Source organism: Staurois parvus, unplaced genomic scaffold (assembly GCF_062004578.1).
Source record: "Staurois parvus isolate SC_StPar_1 unplaced genomic scaffold, SC_StPar_1.0 ptg000362l, whole genome shotgun sequence".
In the NCBI taxonomy this organism is placed as follows: domain Eukaryota; kingdom Metazoa; phylum Chordata; class Amphibia; order Anura; family Ranidae; genus Staurois; species Staurois parvus.
The window spans coordinates 11,005,851-11,024,735 of NW_028318158.1; the positions used below are offsets into that span (position 1 = coordinate 11,005,851).

At 41.2% G+C, this 18,885-nt stretch overlaps 1 protein-coding gene across 1 annotated transcript in view; it reads left to right on the forward strand.

Moving 5' to 3' along the window:
• The window catches only part of XDH (xanthine dehydrogenase), a 101,848-nt gene extending 85,891 nt beyond the window's left edge, over positions 1-15,957 (forward strand). The window contains exons 30-36 of the mRNA XM_089685111.1: positions 1,799-1,873; positions 4,005-4,057; positions 8,262-8,376; positions 10,038-10,103; positions 10,194-10,382; positions 11,591-11,758; positions 15,699-15,957. Of these exons, the coding sequence (XP_089541237.1) occupies positions 1,799-1,873; positions 4,005-4,057; positions 8,262-8,376; positions 10,038-10,103; positions 10,194-10,382; positions 11,591-11,758; positions 15,699-15,749 (717 nt within the window). The 3' untranslated portion in view covers positions 15,750-15,957. The remainder of the gene's footprint in view (positions 1-1,798; positions 1,874-4,004; positions 4,058-8,261; positions 8,377-10,037; positions 10,104-10,193; positions 10,383-11,590; positions 11,759-15,698) is intronic.
• Positions 15,958-18,885: the final 2,928 nt, after the last annotated feature.

Consider the following 18,885-nt stretch of genomic DNA (forward strand, 5'->3'; position numbering starts at 1 on the left):
CAAACTTCCCTTATTTTGTAAAAAATTGCATGGGAACCCCACAAAATACAAACAAGAAACTTTTTTTTTTGCCCTCTCTCTGTCACTTTTGTTAAAAAAAAAAAGTGCGGGTACCCTTATTTTAATTAATACCAAACTCTTCAGATCTAGTACGGATTTTAAAGGGGAATCCCTGCACCAAGAACACAAAAAAAAATTTGTGCGACCCAATTGCTATGGATCTGGTGTAGATTTTGAGGGGGAACCAACACCTTTGTACCTTTGCTCTGTTCAAGACTCTGGGATAGATCTTTGGGGAAATCCATGAAATTTTTTTATGTATTTTGCACAGGTCCCCCCTTAAAATGCATACTAGACCTGAAGGGCCAGATGTTGATTTTAGGGAGGACTCCACACCATTTTTTTGCATGGAGTCCCCCTTAAAGGGCCTGGTTTGAAATGGAAGAATTGGTCCTTTTTTTGGTGGAGGGAGCGGGTACCTGTTTTTATTTTTATTTTTTTTATTATATCTCTTATTGAATTTTTTTTGAACACTTAAAACAACACTCTTTCATATTTATAAAAAATAAAATACAAACCATGCCCCTGTAATCTCCCACACTGACCCCCCCCCCCCAATCCCATTCCACCCAACAATTTTCCCCAGTCCATATAGTTCTGTCCAAGTCTTTCCATTATTTTCTTGTCTATATCTATATCTCTTTACTTCAATACTCTCCTCCTATAATCTTCATCTCACCACTCTCTTTTTTTCTGCTGCCTTTCTTTCTCCCTTTCCTCTGTCTTCCCTACACCCCTTGGTCATTCGGTTCCCCCTCTTCCACACTGATGCCACTATTTGGTACCGCAGCAGTACAAACTCTTGTGTCACTCGCCTGACTCACCGTCTAATGAGCAGACTGCAGAGAGATGCCACAGGAAACAAAACTGTTCAGCCATACAGTGGACTTTGAATTACAGTTTTTTTTAGAAAAGAAGAACAAACCCTTTGGAAGGAAACACAGTAGATGTTCATTATCAGTGCATGAAGGTGCTTACCTGAAGGAGTTCCTTAAGGCTTAGTTCAGGTCTATGCATGCTGCTAGACAGTGAAAAGAGAAGCAGCACAGTGAGGAGCTCATCTCTATGTCACTCTTCTTTCTCCTCCTGTCACCATACTTCCTGTAAGCACATGAACTGCACAAGGCTGACACCAGGTAACACTCACACTGCTTGCATGCAAAAAATACATTTAATGATGCATTAATAATTACAGCAGTGCATTAAAAGAAAAGTATGGGTTAAGTAAAACAAAAAATTATTTTACTCACCTAGATGGATGCAGCATCGAATCACTGCATCTGCTCCCCCTCCCCCGGCCCTAAGACTGAGAACTGAGCTGATTGCTTAGTTCTCAGTGTTCCAAGAGCAGAGAGCTGGTGACTGTCAGTCACCAGCTCTCTACTTTGCTCCTCCAGCGCTCACCAGAGCACTGGGCGGTGGAGAGGATGGGAGCATATGGTCGGGATCTTTTGAGAGCCTGCACTGCCTCTGTGATGTCAGCCAACTTCAGCTGAAAATGAGTCACAGTAGTGCTGAACAAATGGCACTCATGCGATCCCCAGGAGAAGTACAGCCAAAAAAGCTTTGCCTACACTTCTCCTGCAAATTATGTCTTTTATATCTGCCTGGAGTTCATCATTGATACTCCTTTGTACTTTTCTCAGGTTTATTTGTTTTATGATGTCATTAATATTTGGTGGCCTATATAATTAAAATGGTAATTTGTAGTGGTATAACCATTTCTCTTGTTCTATAGAATGCTTGTCAGACATTACTGCAGAGACTGGAACCCTACAAGAAATCTAACCCCAATGGCCCATGGGAAAGCTGGGTATGTAAATACATACAATGCACTTTTTTCATGATGGTTAAGCATTTTCTACTTTTGCTTGGCATCGCTGGGGCCGAAGGTTTGATTCCCATCAGGGATCTAGCTGCATAAAGAGTTCTGTGGTTTGTGAAGGTTTATATTGGGTGCTGTGGTTTGATCCCCAAATCTAAAAATGAACTGGAAAGTTAATCAGCTTTTTCCAAAAAATTGGCCTTGACGCATAAGCATAGGTAAATGTCAATGCTTGGAATGTTATATTGTAAACCTGGCAATAAATATGAACAAATATTGTATCATGTGGCTATCCCATGACTATGGATACTCTTGGCTGACCAACATTGAGTGAGGATTTAACAGCAGGTTTTAAAATCTTGTCTAATCAGTTAATGTTTTTCCTGATATAAACCAGCTCCAGGAAGTACCTTACCGCACTACCACCTCTTCAGGCACTTAGTGACCCTGTATATTTATGCCTAAAAGTATGACAGTAGATGTATCCTGACAGTATTCTCATGATCTAACCATCCTCTAAGGTCTATAGGACACTTTAAGCCCCTTTGGTAGCAAGGACTCATAGGTTTATTGCTCTTTGTAAAGTACTGTTTAAAGTGGTTGTAAACCTCTGAAATGAAAAACGTGCCTCTGACAGTCCATGCCAACACCAAGCAATCTTGGGGGACAGTCCCGCCCTCCACCTCTCTCTCAGCATTCAGCAGGTGATTGATAGCCTCAGCTGTGCATGTTTTCCTATGAGACTATGTGGAGGCGGTTAAGCATTCTCTCCACTTGGGTCTCAGATTATACTCAGCTCTCTGCTCTATGCTGTGCAGTGTGTTACATCAGATCCCCACCCCCTGATTTCTGGAGTTAGGAAATGTGCTGACAGTGTGTGCTTTGGGATGCTGTAGAGAAGGGAGGGCTGCAAATAAAGATGTAGGAGGATTTGTTTCATCTCTGTGAATTACCTGAGGTTAGTCACTTCACTGGGTATATGTTAGGGTTTACAACCAAATTAAAATAAGTAAATATATTCAGCAGCATACTTGACATCATTATTTTTCCAGTTTCCCTTTTTGTGTACAGTTTTTGCAACAGAATGAGCCTTTGAAATGTTGATCTGTTTAGCTTCAACCTAAAGGGTGGCCCCATTGTGTTGCAGGGTCTCCTTGGAGGCAATGTGTACCCACCTGAAAGTGCATGTTCCCAACTAGTACTGCATCTTCATATGATGTGCTTTGGTGCTGCGCTCGAGGGATGCATGTGCATTACAGGAACTACTCTGGTGCTATGGTCAGGGGGACATTTGCATTATGAGTGATGTAATCCCAATCTCTGATGTGCTCAGTGCGCATCCCCAACAAAAAGTTCAGTGAAGGCTGAAGAAAGGGACAAAGGAAAGAGAAACTGAGTACTGTAAAAGTGAAAGTTCAGGGAACAATAAAAGAAACTAACACTTGTTAAATACTAGCTGCATGGAACTTAAAGCAGAGTTCCACTCACTCTGTAAAAAAATAAAAGTCAGCAACTACAAAAACTGTAGCTGCTGACTTTTAAAAAACAGCCACTTACCTGTCCCACGATCCCGCGTTGCCCCCGCCACAGCCTGTTTCACCGGCCGTCCTGTATTCCAGGAGGCTGGCATCTTCAGTGTGGGCACCCGGCTGTCACAGCCGGGTGCCCACTGCACATGCGCGAGTAGCGCTGTTCTTCCTGAATGGCCCCCGTAGTCTTCTGGGACCTGTAACGTGTCCCACAAGACTTCAGGGAGGGAGGGTAGGAGGACAACTGCTGTTTCCGATCGCCTAGGCGATCGCAGTGGAAGTGGGAGCGGGTACCTGTTGAATTTGGGTTCCCCCCCCCCATTCCCCAAAGGTGCCAATGGGGAGCGGGGGACCAGTCTTTAAAGTGGAACTTCCCCTTTTGAGTGGAACTCCGCTTTAACATAAATATTAACTGAATGTGTAACACAGCTTAAATATCTAGTCAAAATTTTCCAGCTAATGGTGCCCTCTGCTGTTCAGTCTGTATATTGATTATAAATATTGGTGAGCCACCCGTAAGGGCTGTGAGTATACAGTATTTGCATACACTGGCATAGCATAGGGGTGATTCATCTTATTTTCTATTCCAGATAAAAGCAGCTTATGAGGACCGGGTGAGCCTCTCTGCCACAGGATTCTACAAGTATGTCAAACACTTGTTAAAATTTGATTCACCTCTGTTACCATTTTGTATATTATCAATAATAGTTCAATTGTAGTCTGTGGTTTTCCATAGTTTTCTGTAACAGCAACTATAACTAGCAACAGTATCATTTTTTTTTTTAAAGCTGCACTTTTTATCTTACTTTGAGCTCTAGTTCAGTAGCTTTGCCTAGGCTAATGTAATCAGTTTGGTGCAGGCATGAGGAAGCATTTTCTCATTCTCCTCTTCCCAATTGTTTAGACTGCAAAATTATAACTTGGTAGTGAATCATAAGGTGAGAGGCTGCAACAGGGACTGATCTGTGTGCAGACATTTGTGAACACAGCCAAGAACTGCACAGGCACCAGCATTGTACAAGGTTGTGTCATCTCTGAGCTGGCTTCTCAGTCCAGGAAGTATATGCTGACCCAAGATGATGGCTGAACAAAGATGGCTCTGTCCTTCTGGAGAGATAGTACAAAAAAATGGCAACCACCCCAATCTGTAACTGGCCTATGCAGCAAAGAGCACATGGAAGGGCAACACATGTAAAAAAACAACAGAGAAAAATTCCCAGCTCACTTACCAGCCAGCCTGCAACAAACAGAATCCCCCTGTCTAACAGTTCATATTACAACAAGGGGTTTTAGTTTGAACACATTTGCAAATACATGCATACTCTGCAGAGACCACTTCACGGCACCCCAGTGTACAGCAGTCCTAACTCTATACACTTTAAGATCCTCCAAAGTTTGAGCACATATATAATAATGGACAGACTGAGGGTAAGTATGCCTGGAGGGAGCCCACCCCTCCTTGAAGCAGAACCTTTAAATAATCTGTTGTTCTTGCAGCACACTGTTTTCTTGCCTTCCAGATATCCAGTCTTCTTTATTCAGTGAAGAGCCCTCTGTCCCCCTCATATCCTGTTCACAAGACCGGTGGCTGATATGCCCTCTATCCCTTCAGCCCCCGGTCTTGTACAATCCCCTCTTTAGATTTTAGTGAAGGCAGGGGACACTAATTACGCTGCTGCTCAGTTCAGTGGGTGGACCCAGGAGACTTGACTCCCAGTCTAATCCACCCACTGTGCTATGTCATCGGATGGTCTGTCCCCTGCACTCCTAGTCTGGCCCCTGACTATACAGGACTACTGTGCAAATGTAATCACCATCCTGGAGTGCTTATTTAAAGGTCTAGGAACACATTGGATACCCAGCTATAGCACAATAGCAGTGAAGGTCTGCAGTGCTTCCACTCACCAATTAACCACCAGTGCAAACAAATGGCAACCACCCCAATCTGTAACTGGCCTATGCAGCAAAGAGCATATGGAAGGGTAACGCATGTCAAAAAACAACAAAAAAAGATTCCCAGCTCACTTACTAGCCAACCTACAACAAACATAATTACCCTGTCTAACAGTTCCTGTTAAAACAAGGGGTTTAGTTTGCACACATTTGTAACTACATGCGTAAGCTGCAGAGACTACTTCACGGCACCTCAGTATAAATGCAGTCCTAACTTTATACATTTTGAGAGCCTCCAAAGTTGAAGCACATATATATGTAGCGTTACCCTTGTGAGGGCCGCTGTGTTGTGGGTATCCCTAAGCTTCCCTCCACACAGCCAGGCAACAGGTATTTTTCACACAAATTTGCATCAAAACACATTGAACAGTCCATGAGCTTGGTTTTGTTGTTTTATTAGGGGAGTTCAACTTGGACAGGGAAATGGGGATTATGGGATGCCCAATTTGAGTTGAAACACTGGAAGGGAGACTCTTCCCTCCTATGTACAAAGCAGATCCTGCACTGTTCTCTTCCTGAAAGCCATCAGTCGTTGCGGATCAATAGCAGCTGCCCCTTATGGATGAGGAACTAGCAGCCCCTCAAAAAATCACTTTACGTCTCGTAGCTACATGCAGAGATGTCTTTTCTCTCCTTTACGGAGCTGCTCCCTGTTCCACAGCCTGCAAGCACTACTAGTCCTCCTGGCTTCTTGGAAGATCTCCCAGGGAAGGACTGAGCTCAATTCTGTCCTTAGAAAGCTTGGAAAGCTTGCTATATTTGGCAGTCTTTCCCCTTGCAGATCCCAAAGTGTGCTGCTGTACTCACACTGTCCTCTTTGCTCCCTACTGCTCCAGGCCTTTATCCCATCCACACCTCTCTGCAAAATGTATCCTCCAGAGCCAGCCTGAGCCCAACCTAGAGGCCACAACTCCCCCCCCCCCCAGACCTAGGGAGCCCCTCATAGACACGGCAGTCTCCTCAGCACTCAATCTTCCACCTGACTCCTTTGTCAGCCTGACTCGCTCATATTTATGGCCCAGCCCACCATTCCACCAGGGCCTGCAAACCTGGGATTGGCCGGAGCCCCATGAACATGCAGTTCAGGTCTCCACCCCTTCCTGCTTACTGACTTCTGGAAAGTTCTATGGTACTCCGGAGTCAGTAGCCACAACCTGTTGAGTCATCCAGCTGACCTGCAATAACCCGTCCTCAATCACATGACTCAAATACCTACCATGAGTCAAACACAATGATTTTGCCTAATATACTCTACACTACCTTAGTAGCACAATAGAGGGTGCTACAAATAATAATGGACATATTGAGGGCAGGTATGCATTGAGGGAGCCCACCCCTGCTTACAGATATGGGCTGCTGTGAAGTGATCTCTGCAGCTTACGCATATTTTTGCAAATATGTGCAAACTAAACCCCTTATTTTAATGTGAACTGTTAGACAGGGTAATTTGAATTGTTGCAGGCTGGCTGGTAAGTGAGCTGGAAATCTTTTTTTGTTGTTTTTTGACATGCGTCACCCTTCCATGTGCTCCTTGCTGCATAGGCCAGTTACAGATTGGGGTGGTTGCCATTTGTTTGCACTGGTGGTTAATTGGTGAGGGGAAGCATTGCAGACCTTCACTGCTATTGTGCTATAGCTGGGTATCCAATGTGTTCCTAGACCTTTAAAGAAGCACTCCAGGATGGTGATTACATTTGCACAGTAGTCCTGTATAGTCAGGGGCCAGACTAGGAGTGCAGGGGCCAGACCATCCGATGACATGGCACAGTGGGTGGATCAGACCGAGAGTCAAGTCTCCTGGGTCCACCTACTGCACTGAGCAGCAGTGTAATTATAATTATGTGTCCCCTGCCTTCACTAAAAACTAAAGAGGGGATTGTACAAGACCGGGGGCTGAAGGGATAGAGGACATATCAGCCACCGGTCTTGTGAACAGGATATGAGGGGGACAGAGGGCTCTTCACTGAACAAAGAAGGCTGGATATCTGGCAGGTAAGAAAACGGTGTGCTGTAAGAACAACAGGTTATTTAAAGGTTCTGCCTCAAGGAGGGGTGGGCTCCCTCCAGGAATACTTACCCTCAGTCTGTCCATTATTATATATGTGCTCAAACTTTGGAGGATCTTAAAATGTGTAGAGTTAGGACTGCTGTACACTGGGGTGCCGTGACGTGGTCTCTGCAGAGTATGCATGTATTTGCAAATGTGTGCAAACTAAAACCATTTGTTTTAACATGAACTATTAGACAGGGTAACTTGGTTTGTTGCAGGCTGGCTGGTAAGTGAGCTGGGAATTTTTGTTTGCTGTTTTTTGATCTTTTGGAGAGATAGCCATAGTTATGCATTGTCAGATGCAGTACTATGATGTCTGTGAGAGGTAATATATACACTGGTATGTTTTACAGTTATACATTACTTAGCATGCATGAGCTTAACAGGTAAAATATATTTTTGCCAGGTCCACTTTAGATTTTTAAATTTTTAGAGAATAATAATAGTCAATTAAAAGATTGACCTGCTTTCAACAATATATATAAAAATATCTATCTATCTATCTATCTACTCCTCCTGAGTATATACAATATTTGAGCCTAAAGAAAGGGTAGATCTTTGTACCCCCGAAATATGCTGGATGTTTAATTTTGTCTTGTTGTGAACAGACATTGATAAAAGATTTTTCGATTTCTTGTTCTGGCACTCTCATTGGACTTTTGGTCTAATCATTCCCCAATTTAGGAAAACTAAAAAAGATGCTTTTACACACACTTTATATGTTTAGTAATATTTTATATGATTAATATTTTATATGTACATACCCATATCATATCAATTCATAAACTTGTTCATTTAACAATTATAACTGAATCCATTATAATTTGCCTTTTGTTCATGTCAGGACTGAAGGAATCGGGTATGATCCCATAAAGAATGAGGGCAACCCCAGCAACTACTTTAGCTATGGAGTAGCATGTTCTGAAGTTGAGATTGACTGTTTAACTGGTGACCACAAGGTATACACACCCAGATTATTACCTATGGAAGTTTCCCTTGAATTTACTTGACACATAGCAACCAGGCTCCAGCAGTTTGTGTCCGTTGGGTGACATATTACTACTAGCAATACCATTGAAGATTTTTGGTTCAGTGCAAATAGTGGGGTTGATATACTGAAACTGGAGAGTGCAAATCTGGTGCAGCTGTGCATGGTAGCCTATCAGCTTCTAAGGGCTCGTTCACACTTGGCTGTTTTACCAACACTTGCCAAACGCCCCTATAGCGTTTGGCAAGCGTTGGTCCGGCGTTTGCGGAGCGTTTTTTAACGCTCGGCAAACGCCGCATGCACGGTTTAGCAGTGGTTGCTAGGCGTTTGCCGAGCGTTAATAACGCCCCACAAACGCCTATAATGCAGTTTGAGTGGTGTTACTGCTCCGCAAACGCCCCGCAACCGCGTCGCAACCGCACTGCAAACGCCAGCTGGGCGTTTGCGGAGTGGCACCATAGATGAGAATAGGAGGCTTCAACGCCTCCTGACTCGACCAGAGGCGTCCATTTTGCCGTGACGCAACGCGACGCAAACGCTCCCGTTAGAATGGCACCATGTGCTGTAATGTGCAGAATTGGTAGAGGCGTTTGGGAAGCAGTAAAAAAGCTTCCCAAACGCCTCTCTGCCGCCTGCACACAACGCTAGTGTGAATGTAGCCTTACTTCAGCCTGTTCAATTAAGTTTTGATGAAAAAAACAAAAAACAAATCTGGAGGCTGATTGGTTTCTATGCAAAGCTGCACCTGATTTTGCACTCTCTAGTTTTAGTAAATTAACTCCAGTGCCTCTATCTCTTTCTCTCACTCAACAACTGTAGAGATAAGGTGTTAGCTACTCAGGTTTTCCAGCAGTGCGGGGATGACCAGGCAAAGAGGAACAGTATAGAGTAAACCAGGGGCGGACTGACAACTCATGGGGCCCCCGGGCAATAGGGGATCATGGGGCCCCTGTGTCCTTGCCCAAACTCAAAAAAGCCTATGAAAAAGGTACCAGGGGCATCTCATGGGGCCCCCTACTGACCCCGGGCCCTCGGGCAGTGCCCGAGTTTCTAAATGGTCAGTCAGCCCCTGGAGTAAACAATGCACAGCATTTCTAACAACAAAGCAGAAACTGCATATGTAACTAGTAAACATGGTACATATATAATTACAAACTATACAAAAAAGGGTTTTAAAACATTAACTCCCATTAATAAGGTTAAACCCTAACTCCATGTTTCAGGCTCCCCCCTTAACCCCGGTGTCCTAGTGGCCCTCCCTCTTCAACATTCTTCCAGTTGTGTTGAATCTATGACATGCTGGCCCCTCTTCTGTTCTGAAGAAGTGGTGGGTGATCCTCAATGATACACGGTCTCTGTGTGGAGGTGACCATCTTAGTAGAGACAGGGTTCGCTTCCTTATGCAGATATACAGCTATGAAGCTATAGAACAGGAGTGCCTAGGCACACTAATATACCAGGAAGTACAATACTATTTTTCAGGAGAAATTCAAGACAAAAGGTAGATGTTTCCAGGCACAGCTTAGGCACAATTACCAATTCTAGGTGTTCCTTTTATATATATATATATAAAAAAAAAAAATCTTCACTTTTTGAGTTCAGGTCCACTTTAATATTCCAATATTTTTACAGAACCTGCGCACAGATATAGTAATGGATGTTGGCACCAGTCTTAACCCTGCAATAGATGTAGGACAGGTGAGTAACTCTGAACTGCTATCCCTACAACCAAACCTACCTGTTCACTATGGTGGCACCAGAATGGAAGTTTTATATATGCCCACACAGGTTGAAGGAGCTTTTGTACAAGGCCTTGGCCTGTTCACCTTGGAAGAGCTGAAGTATTCTCCGGACGGCAACCTATATACACGAGGCCCCGGGATGTACAAAATTCCAGCTTTTGGTGACATCCCTGCAGAATTCAATGTATCCCTTCTGCGTAACTGTCCAAACAACAAAGCTATCTACTCATCCAAGGTATGATATGTTTTGGAGAATCATGAACCTTTAAATTAATGTCTCTGATGTGGGAACTGGTAATGTAATGCAGTGAGGCAAGGTACTTACTCTGAAAATAACAAATCTTTCTTTTATTTATCCTGCATAGACATTTTCCTTAACATATTTTAAAGAACATTGAATGAGATCAGTCACTGCCCAATGCAAATATGGTAAAAAGATAGACTTCATGTGGACATGGAGTGGAATGTCATCCACGATACCAGAATTGCAAGGCTAAATAGTCAACCAATTTAACAGTGTACTTTTTAGCTTTACTCATTAACAAGTCATTGAAGGTTTTCCATTTCAAATGATGCTGCTGCCTTGGAAGAAACTATACAGGAACATAGTGTACAAAGCAACAGTCATAAAATTGAAATAGATATGTAAACATGTTAGCAAGGATTATTTATTTAGATTTATTTAGAGGTGTTTTTCACAGTAAACTGGTGCCAGGTCATGGAACCATTGTCTCAGTATTGCCATCATAGGGGTTGATTTACTAAAGGCAAATAGACTGTGCACGTTCAAAAGTGCAGTTGCACTCTGCAAGTGCTGTTTCTCCAGAGCTTAGTAAATAAGATAAAGCTTCACTTTGCAAAGAATACCCAATCACATGCAAGGAAAAAAAACAGCCTTTTTGCTTGCACATGGAATGTTGGAAGTCAGCAGAGCTTCTGCTCATTTACTAAGCTCTGGAGCAATTGCTCTTGCAGAGCGCAACTGCACTTTGCAAACTGCACAGTCTGTTTGCCTTTAGTAAATCAATCCCATAGTCTCTGATCTTCAGGGAACATTCAGGCAGATGGTATCTGCCCAGCAGACCTTAATACCCCATGTAAACACCATGGGGTTTATTTACTAAAGCTGGAGAGTCCAAAATCAGACTCACTTCTGCATAGAAACCAATCAGCTTCCAGGTTTCATTGCCAAAGCTTCATTGAACAAGCTGAGGTTAGAAGCTGATTGGTTTCTATGCAGAAGGGAGTCTGATTTTGGACTCTCCAGCTTTAGTAAATAAACCCCCATGTGACCAATGATGAGGCATTGCTCATGTGACCAGGACACATGGGATGCAGAATTTTCTCCATAAAAGGAAAAGATACAACACTGAAAATGTATTCTTTAGGTCTGCTTTAATGACATCCTATTAACGGAATTGTATTTATTTGTGCACATTCCAGGCTGTTGGGGAGCCTCCTCTTTTCTTGTCAGCCTCCACATTCTACGCCATTAAGGATGCCATCACATCAGCCAGAACAGAATCTGGCATTACTGGGCCATTTAGACTGGACAGTCCAGCCACTCCGGAGAGAATACGAAATGCCTGTGTGGATCAATTCACGAAACTGGTACGGGAATATTTACAGCTATATACAGTCCAGTAAATGGGAATATGTCAACCTGGTAGTAGATTCCTTCACTGCCTGAGCTCATTATCTTTATGGCTCTACTGTAGGCCATTTAACTCATCATTGCCAATGTATGGGGTTTTAAAAATAGCTGTACTATATCATTCAACACAAAATGCTAAACAATTAATTCCATTTGTTTCAGTTTAAAGGATAAGTTCACCCATATTCAGGGTGTAACATGTTACGATCTGACCGACCCCCCCCAATCCCCACTGTGATAGCTAGTGGGGGATCTTCTTCTCCCTGCTAGTTGTCACAATTTTAAAAAACTCCACCAAACTTTACACTTGGCACAATGCAGTCAGGCAAGTACCGTTCTTCTGACACAAACCCAGACACGTCCATCGGATTGCCAGACAGAGAAGCATGATTTGTCACTCTAGAGTCCAGCCACTTCATTAATTAATAATGATGCTATGGAGGTGGGATGGGACAAGACTCTTTCATTATAATGTTAAGGAAGGGTCTGGGGAACTATGTTTACCATGATAACCGTGGCTGTACTGTTCTGGTACATCTCATAATCAGTTGTAAACTAGAGGTGTACACTGTCCCAACAAAGGGTTAAAGATTTGGGGGTACATTGTAATGTATATAATGCACCTAAAAAATGTCTCGCAGTCTTCCCCTTGAAGCGGAGTTCCAGCCATTTTAGTGTTTATTAAAAGTCAGCAGCTACAAAAACTGTAGCTGCTGACTTTTAGTAAACTTACACTTACCTGTCCCGGAGTCCAGCGATGTTCTCACCCGTGCCGTCCCTTCTCCTCTTCTCTCTGCCACGGTGCCAGCATCTCAACTGTGGGCACCCGGCTGTGACAGCTTGCATTTGGCTTTACAGCCAGGTGCCCACTGTGCATGTGTGAGTCGTGCTGCGCCTCCTAATTGGTCCGGCAGTCTTCTTGGACCTGTGAAAGGTCCCAGGAGACTGCGGGATGGAGGAGGGGGCCGAACATCCGACTCACTTCGCCATAGTGAACTGAGCCGGAAGTGGGAGCGGGGACCTGTCAAAAACAGGTATCTGCTCCCCCCCAAAAGGTGGCAAATATGGCAGTGAAGGGGGGAAGGAGACAAACAAGTGGAGCTTCCACTATATAGTGAAACTCCGCTTTAAATGCACATTGCAAGCTATTCTAAACAAAGTAAATACAAGCTGTGTATAAACCTGCTTCAAAAAGCAACTTAGGCCCCTTTCACACTGATGTTCCTATCAGGTCCGCCTGTCAGTTTTTCAGGTGGACCCGATTGGACCATCCACAGCTCTCTATGGAGCAGCGGGTGTCTGTATCTGCTGCCACCTCATCCGTTTAAAACTGAACACATATTAATTACACAGGTTCTGTGGCTGATTATGGTGGTAATTAAACTCACCTAGTGCCTTGTCTGCATTCAATTATTCTCAGAATCTGTGTAATTAATATGTATTCAGTTTTAAAGGGATGAAGTGGCAACTCTACACTTGCTGGTATCGGATCTGATCCTGTATGGTAAAAACAGATGAATGGGAATCCGCAGACAGACGGTCCATTTCCATCTGCCCACCCCATAGAGAACAGCAGGCTGTGTCCTTGTCTGCTCTGCAGCAGTGGAGAGGATACAGTCATCCGCTGGATCAGTGGAGAGATCCCCCGCTGAGCATGTGGATCCGCTGACTGGGCCACCCCCTCTGAAAGGGGCCTAACATGGTAAGAAATATGTTTTGTGTGAATGGGAACCTCTAACAAACACATGCTGGTGGCTTAAATGGCTTCTGTCTAAATTGGTCAGAGTATTTGTATGTAAGCTGCTTGAGGTTAAGGACCGATGTGAATGTACAATATGTAAAGAGCAGGGTAAAATTATATTATTTATTTATTTCAGGTACTTATATATCAGTTTACGCAGTGCTTTACATACATACATTGTACATTCACATCAGTCCCTAACCCTCAAGGAGCGTACAATCTAATGTCCCTAACTCACATTCATACATACACATACTGTGGACAATTTAGACAGGATTCAATTCACCTACCAACATGTCTTTGGAGTGTGGGAGAAAACCCACGCAGGCACAGGGAGAATATGCAAACTCCAGGCAGGTGGTGCCGTGGTTGGGATTCAAACCAACGACCCTGGTACTGCCAGGCGGAAGTGCTAACCATTTAGCCACTGTGCTGCCCATATATATATAAAAACAAATATAGAAACGTGCAGCGCTAATATTGATCTATGTGAACAAAACAAATATGTGAACTAATAACCAATATCATAAATAATAAGTCCAAAAGAAAAAAGCGCAATGTCCAGCAACAATGTGTGAATCAATGGTGATCAACGATGTGACATCTGTGAAGGGTACATCTGTGACAATCCTCCACCACTATGCACTCACCAGAAGCAAGAAATAAACAGGCTCTGTACAGAAATCCCTCCAAGAGATGTAACCTTTCCACTGCAGGAAAAAGATATATAGTCAAATGGCATCCACTGCGACTGGGCCTCTATATGCGCATTCCTTGAAATGGACCTCCTTTGCATCAGTCGGCAATCGATCCAAATGTGGCAAATTCTAAAAGGAGCTCACATAACAGAGGTAGTGATATAAAGACTGATAAAGCTCTGCTTCACTCACAGCCTGACAGTCGCTCTGGGTCGCCATGTGCGGGTGACGTCATCGGAGTGCGACTGTCAGGCTGTGAGTGAAGCAGAGTTCTGAAGTGTAAAGGCTACATCTCTTGGGGGGATTTCTGTACAGAGCCTGTATATTTTTTGCTTCTGCTGAGTGGTGGAGGATTGTCACAGATGTACCCTTCACAGATGTCACATCGTTGATCACCATTGATTCACACATTATTGCTGGACATTGCACTTTTTTCTTTTGGACTTCATTTATTATTTATGATATTGGTTATTAGTTCACATATTTGTTTTGTTTACATAGATCAATATTAGTGCTGCACCTTTGTATATTTGCTCATGCTTCAGTAAATAGGAGGGTTTGTCACTTTGTGCTAGCTGCTTATTTACAATTTTCTTTGCGCTCACTATATATTTGTTTGACACTTTCATTCATATATATGCACACACACACACAAAATAATTAAAGAAATATAGTACAATTTTTCAAATTTGACAGCAAAGGTAGAAGTACACTATAAATTGGTTTAGCAGATTGGATATCCTTGGGCTCCCAGGAGGATTATCTTGGACATTGAAATTGCAAATTTTCAAGCTTTGTCAGGTTTTCATCTCTATATTGAGTTGTATGACACATGTAACATTTAGTGATACAAAAATCGGTATCCAAAATGATATCTATAATAAACTGTGATACAATAAACACCCTGTATATTGACACTTAAGAGTCCCACTTTCACCCTTGAAAGTCCAAAATTGTAAATAATAAACCTTTCTAGTGTCAGTGAAATTATTTAAAAAAAAAATCCAAAAATTATTCACAGAGTGTTCACAGAGTAGTGTGTATATAGAAGGGTACACAGAGTGCTTCACTATTTCACATGTTTTTCACGTTTTTTTTGTGTGGTTCTGTGTTTGCACAGAAAAAGTTTTTTGGATTAAAATATATTTAAATATTATTTAATCACTGTTATATTGAGGATAATACACTATTCAGTTTTTTTCCCTTTGGAAGTATACGGCATTCTTGGAGATACACGGTGATTATGGATCAAAACTTGGATGAATAATTTTTGCCGTTTTTTTAAAATAATTTCACTGACACCAGAAAGGTTTATTATTTACGTGTATCATTTAAACTCTAAACATTCTGCATTCTGACATAATACAACACCGCTGTCAATCTTGATGTCATAATTGATGAGCACTGGAATTAAATATATTTTATGTGATAGTACAACGCTTATGTTTTATCCTTCAGTGTCCAGTACCAGAAGCGGGAACATTCAAACCATGGTCAGTGAGCGTATAATGGATCGCCTGACTACGAAATGGACTACAGAAATAAACCTGAGGATTCAGCTAATGGAAATCAGCTCTGAAATTTTCTTTCAGTATTTGAGAACATTTTCTGTTATTTAGATGACAGCTATCACACAAGACAAGAAGATTAGATCATATTACAACATTTGGTTTATGTTTTATCTGTGACTAATAAATAATGGAATTTGTATGCTCAATGCTATGAATTGAATGGACCTTTTAGCTATCATTTGTCTCAGCCATCCTCCAGCCCACCAACAGGAGAGGATAGTAGTCTGGTAGTCAAAAAGTAGATTGAGCTTCAGCACAATGATGTTCATGCTGCAAATCGCTCATGCATAGCATGTACAGATTATATTTAAAGAGGAACTTCAACTTCACCCAAATCCTAAAAAGTGAAAAAAGGCATAGTTAAAAAAATTTATTAAATGTCAATTTATTACATTTCAATTTAATACGTAACTGTTTATTAATGCTTAATAATTGCCAAGTACTGGAACCATACAACACTTCCAAAGGATAAAATCAACGTTATTGTTCAGCACAAGCACAAACACCACCCTGGATGATCCCTCTAATGCACTGCACCCCTACAGTATCTTAATCCTGCTATATGATTAACCCCCAGTAGAGGGCGCAACAAATTAGAGAGAGATTCTTAGGTGGAGAACTCTGCCTGAACAATAATGTTGATCAGAGATGCGCACAATGGAAACATTTGTTTGGTTTCGGATTCATCCATTAAGCTAGTTATTTTTTTTAATCATATTTGTTATCTTAGAATGATCCGTTTTTGGAATTCGTTTTGTATATTTGTTTTTTTCAAATCAATTCAAAATCCAAATTTCTATTTTTTTCTATTCTATTCTGTTTTACTCTACTCTATACTTTTATTTTCTATTCTATACTCTCATTTTCTATTCTATTGTACTCTATCCTTTTCCATTCTATTCTATTTTATTCTATTCCTTTATTCCCTATTTTATTCCATTCTATTCTGTTTTATTTTATTTTTTTATATTCTATTCTGTTTTGTCCTGTTCCTTTCTTTTCTTTTCTATTCTATTCCATCCCTATATTTTCTATTATATTCTGTTTTATTCAATTCTTTTCTATTCTATTCAGGGGCCTAAGTTGGAATCATCATCTTATTTCACTTTTATACCTTACTGTATTTATTGCAATTTCCATTTCAAATTTAAATTAGTTTTATTTTGGATTCATTGAAATTCATTACTATTGTGATTTCCAAAATTTGAACACATCCGAATCTCCAAATAATGAAAATTTTGTGTGAATTTTGATTTGTAATGAAATGAATCGCACATGTCTAAAGTTGATTTTACCCTTTGAAAGTGACGTATGGCTCCAGAAATTTGCAGCATGGTTTGATGGAGGAAAGGACCCTGGAAGAGTGAGAACGTGTGAGCTGAATGTAAGGATTGCAGAGATCTTGGGAGCAGCTTCATCTGTTGTGAGTCACATGCTTACCTTATGTTGGATTCAGGTAAATATTTCCAGTCCCTTGCCTCCTCTGTGTGCACCATCTTGGGTAAGAGCATATCCTTATCTCGCCATGCCAATCCGGTGCATGTGTACCCAGCGCAGTATAAAGAACAATTTGGTAGAAAATTGAGCATTGCCAGTCCTATGGCACTTACTGTGTGTTGTCCTTACTATGGTACTGCGTACATCAAATGATTCCCTGCTAGAGTACTGGCTTCACCACCAGTCCTGCACATGCACACCCAGCACTCTAGTGGGGAATAATTTGGTTTGCCAAAGCCATTAATCAATTCTAGGAAAAGTGCGCATGTTCAATAATTAGGATAGAATTCCTAAAATGCTGCTAGCTTTACAAATAAATCATTAGAATATTACAGTGCTGCTAAAATGAACACTATAAAATATGTAACGTACAGCAACAGTGTACATGATGGAATAATGCTGAGTACCTCGTGTACAGCACATGTGCAGAACGGGCAAAATTTTTTTAGTTTCATTATTTAAAGTTGTACTAAACCCACAACAATAAAATCAGTCTCTATATGCAGTAAAGCATGCTTGTTATACTCACTATGAAAGCTAAGGGGTTAATTCTCCACATTGCGTAAAAAAGATGTTTGATCCTGTCTTCTCTGATCCTCCCCTTCTTCTAGTGTCCCCAATCCATCTGCTGATAGAACAGAGCATTGTGGGCAAGCGCTGCACATGCTCAGTTTGGTGTGTATTGCTAGAGAGTTTTTTCTTCTTGGGAGACTGCATGTGATCAGCACAGGGCCAGTCCAGACAGAGGGCCAGGGGTCCTGAACAGGACAATCAGGAGAGAATGAAAACTCCTTCTATAAGTTTTAACCAGTGCTCTGCTGGACACTGATAGAAGTCACAAGACTGTTCTCACTGCTGACGAGAAAAGGTATTTAGCAGTTTATTTTTACTAAATTAATTGCATTTCCATATTCTGCGTACTGTGGGAGACCAGATACAGTGAATGCAGGGTCCAGGGTTTAGTAACACTTTAAATAATTTTGTTTTGATAAATTCCTTTCATTTGTTTTCATAATTCATTTTGTTTCATTTTCAGATTTGTTTTGATTCTATTCAAATTCAATTCAACCAAATTTGAATTGGCATTCTAATTTGTTCTATTCGAAATTTGAATTTCGGAAGATGGTTATATTATTTCTAATTTATTCTAGTCTATTCTATGTTATTGTTTATTCTATTCTATTATTTTCTATTATATTCTATTCTTTTCTATTCTAATCTATTCAAATTTATTCTATTTAAAAATCAAACTTTGGAAAATGGTTATTCTTTTCTATTCTATTGAATTCTTTTTTTCTATTCTATTCTTTTGTATTCTATTCTATCCTAATCTATTCAAAGTTCAAATTCCGGAAGAGTTATGTTCTTTCTATTTTACTCCATTTTATTGTTTTTTTCTATTCTAATCTATTCTATTAAAAAAAATTTCTATTCGAAATTTGAATTTCGGAAGACAGTTATATTCTTTCTTTTTTTATTCTATTCTATTGTCTATTCTATTCTTTTTTTAGTAAGCTCCAAAGAGCAGGGCCCTCAATCCCCTCATGTTTTGCATTGTATTGGTATTGTTCTGTCAC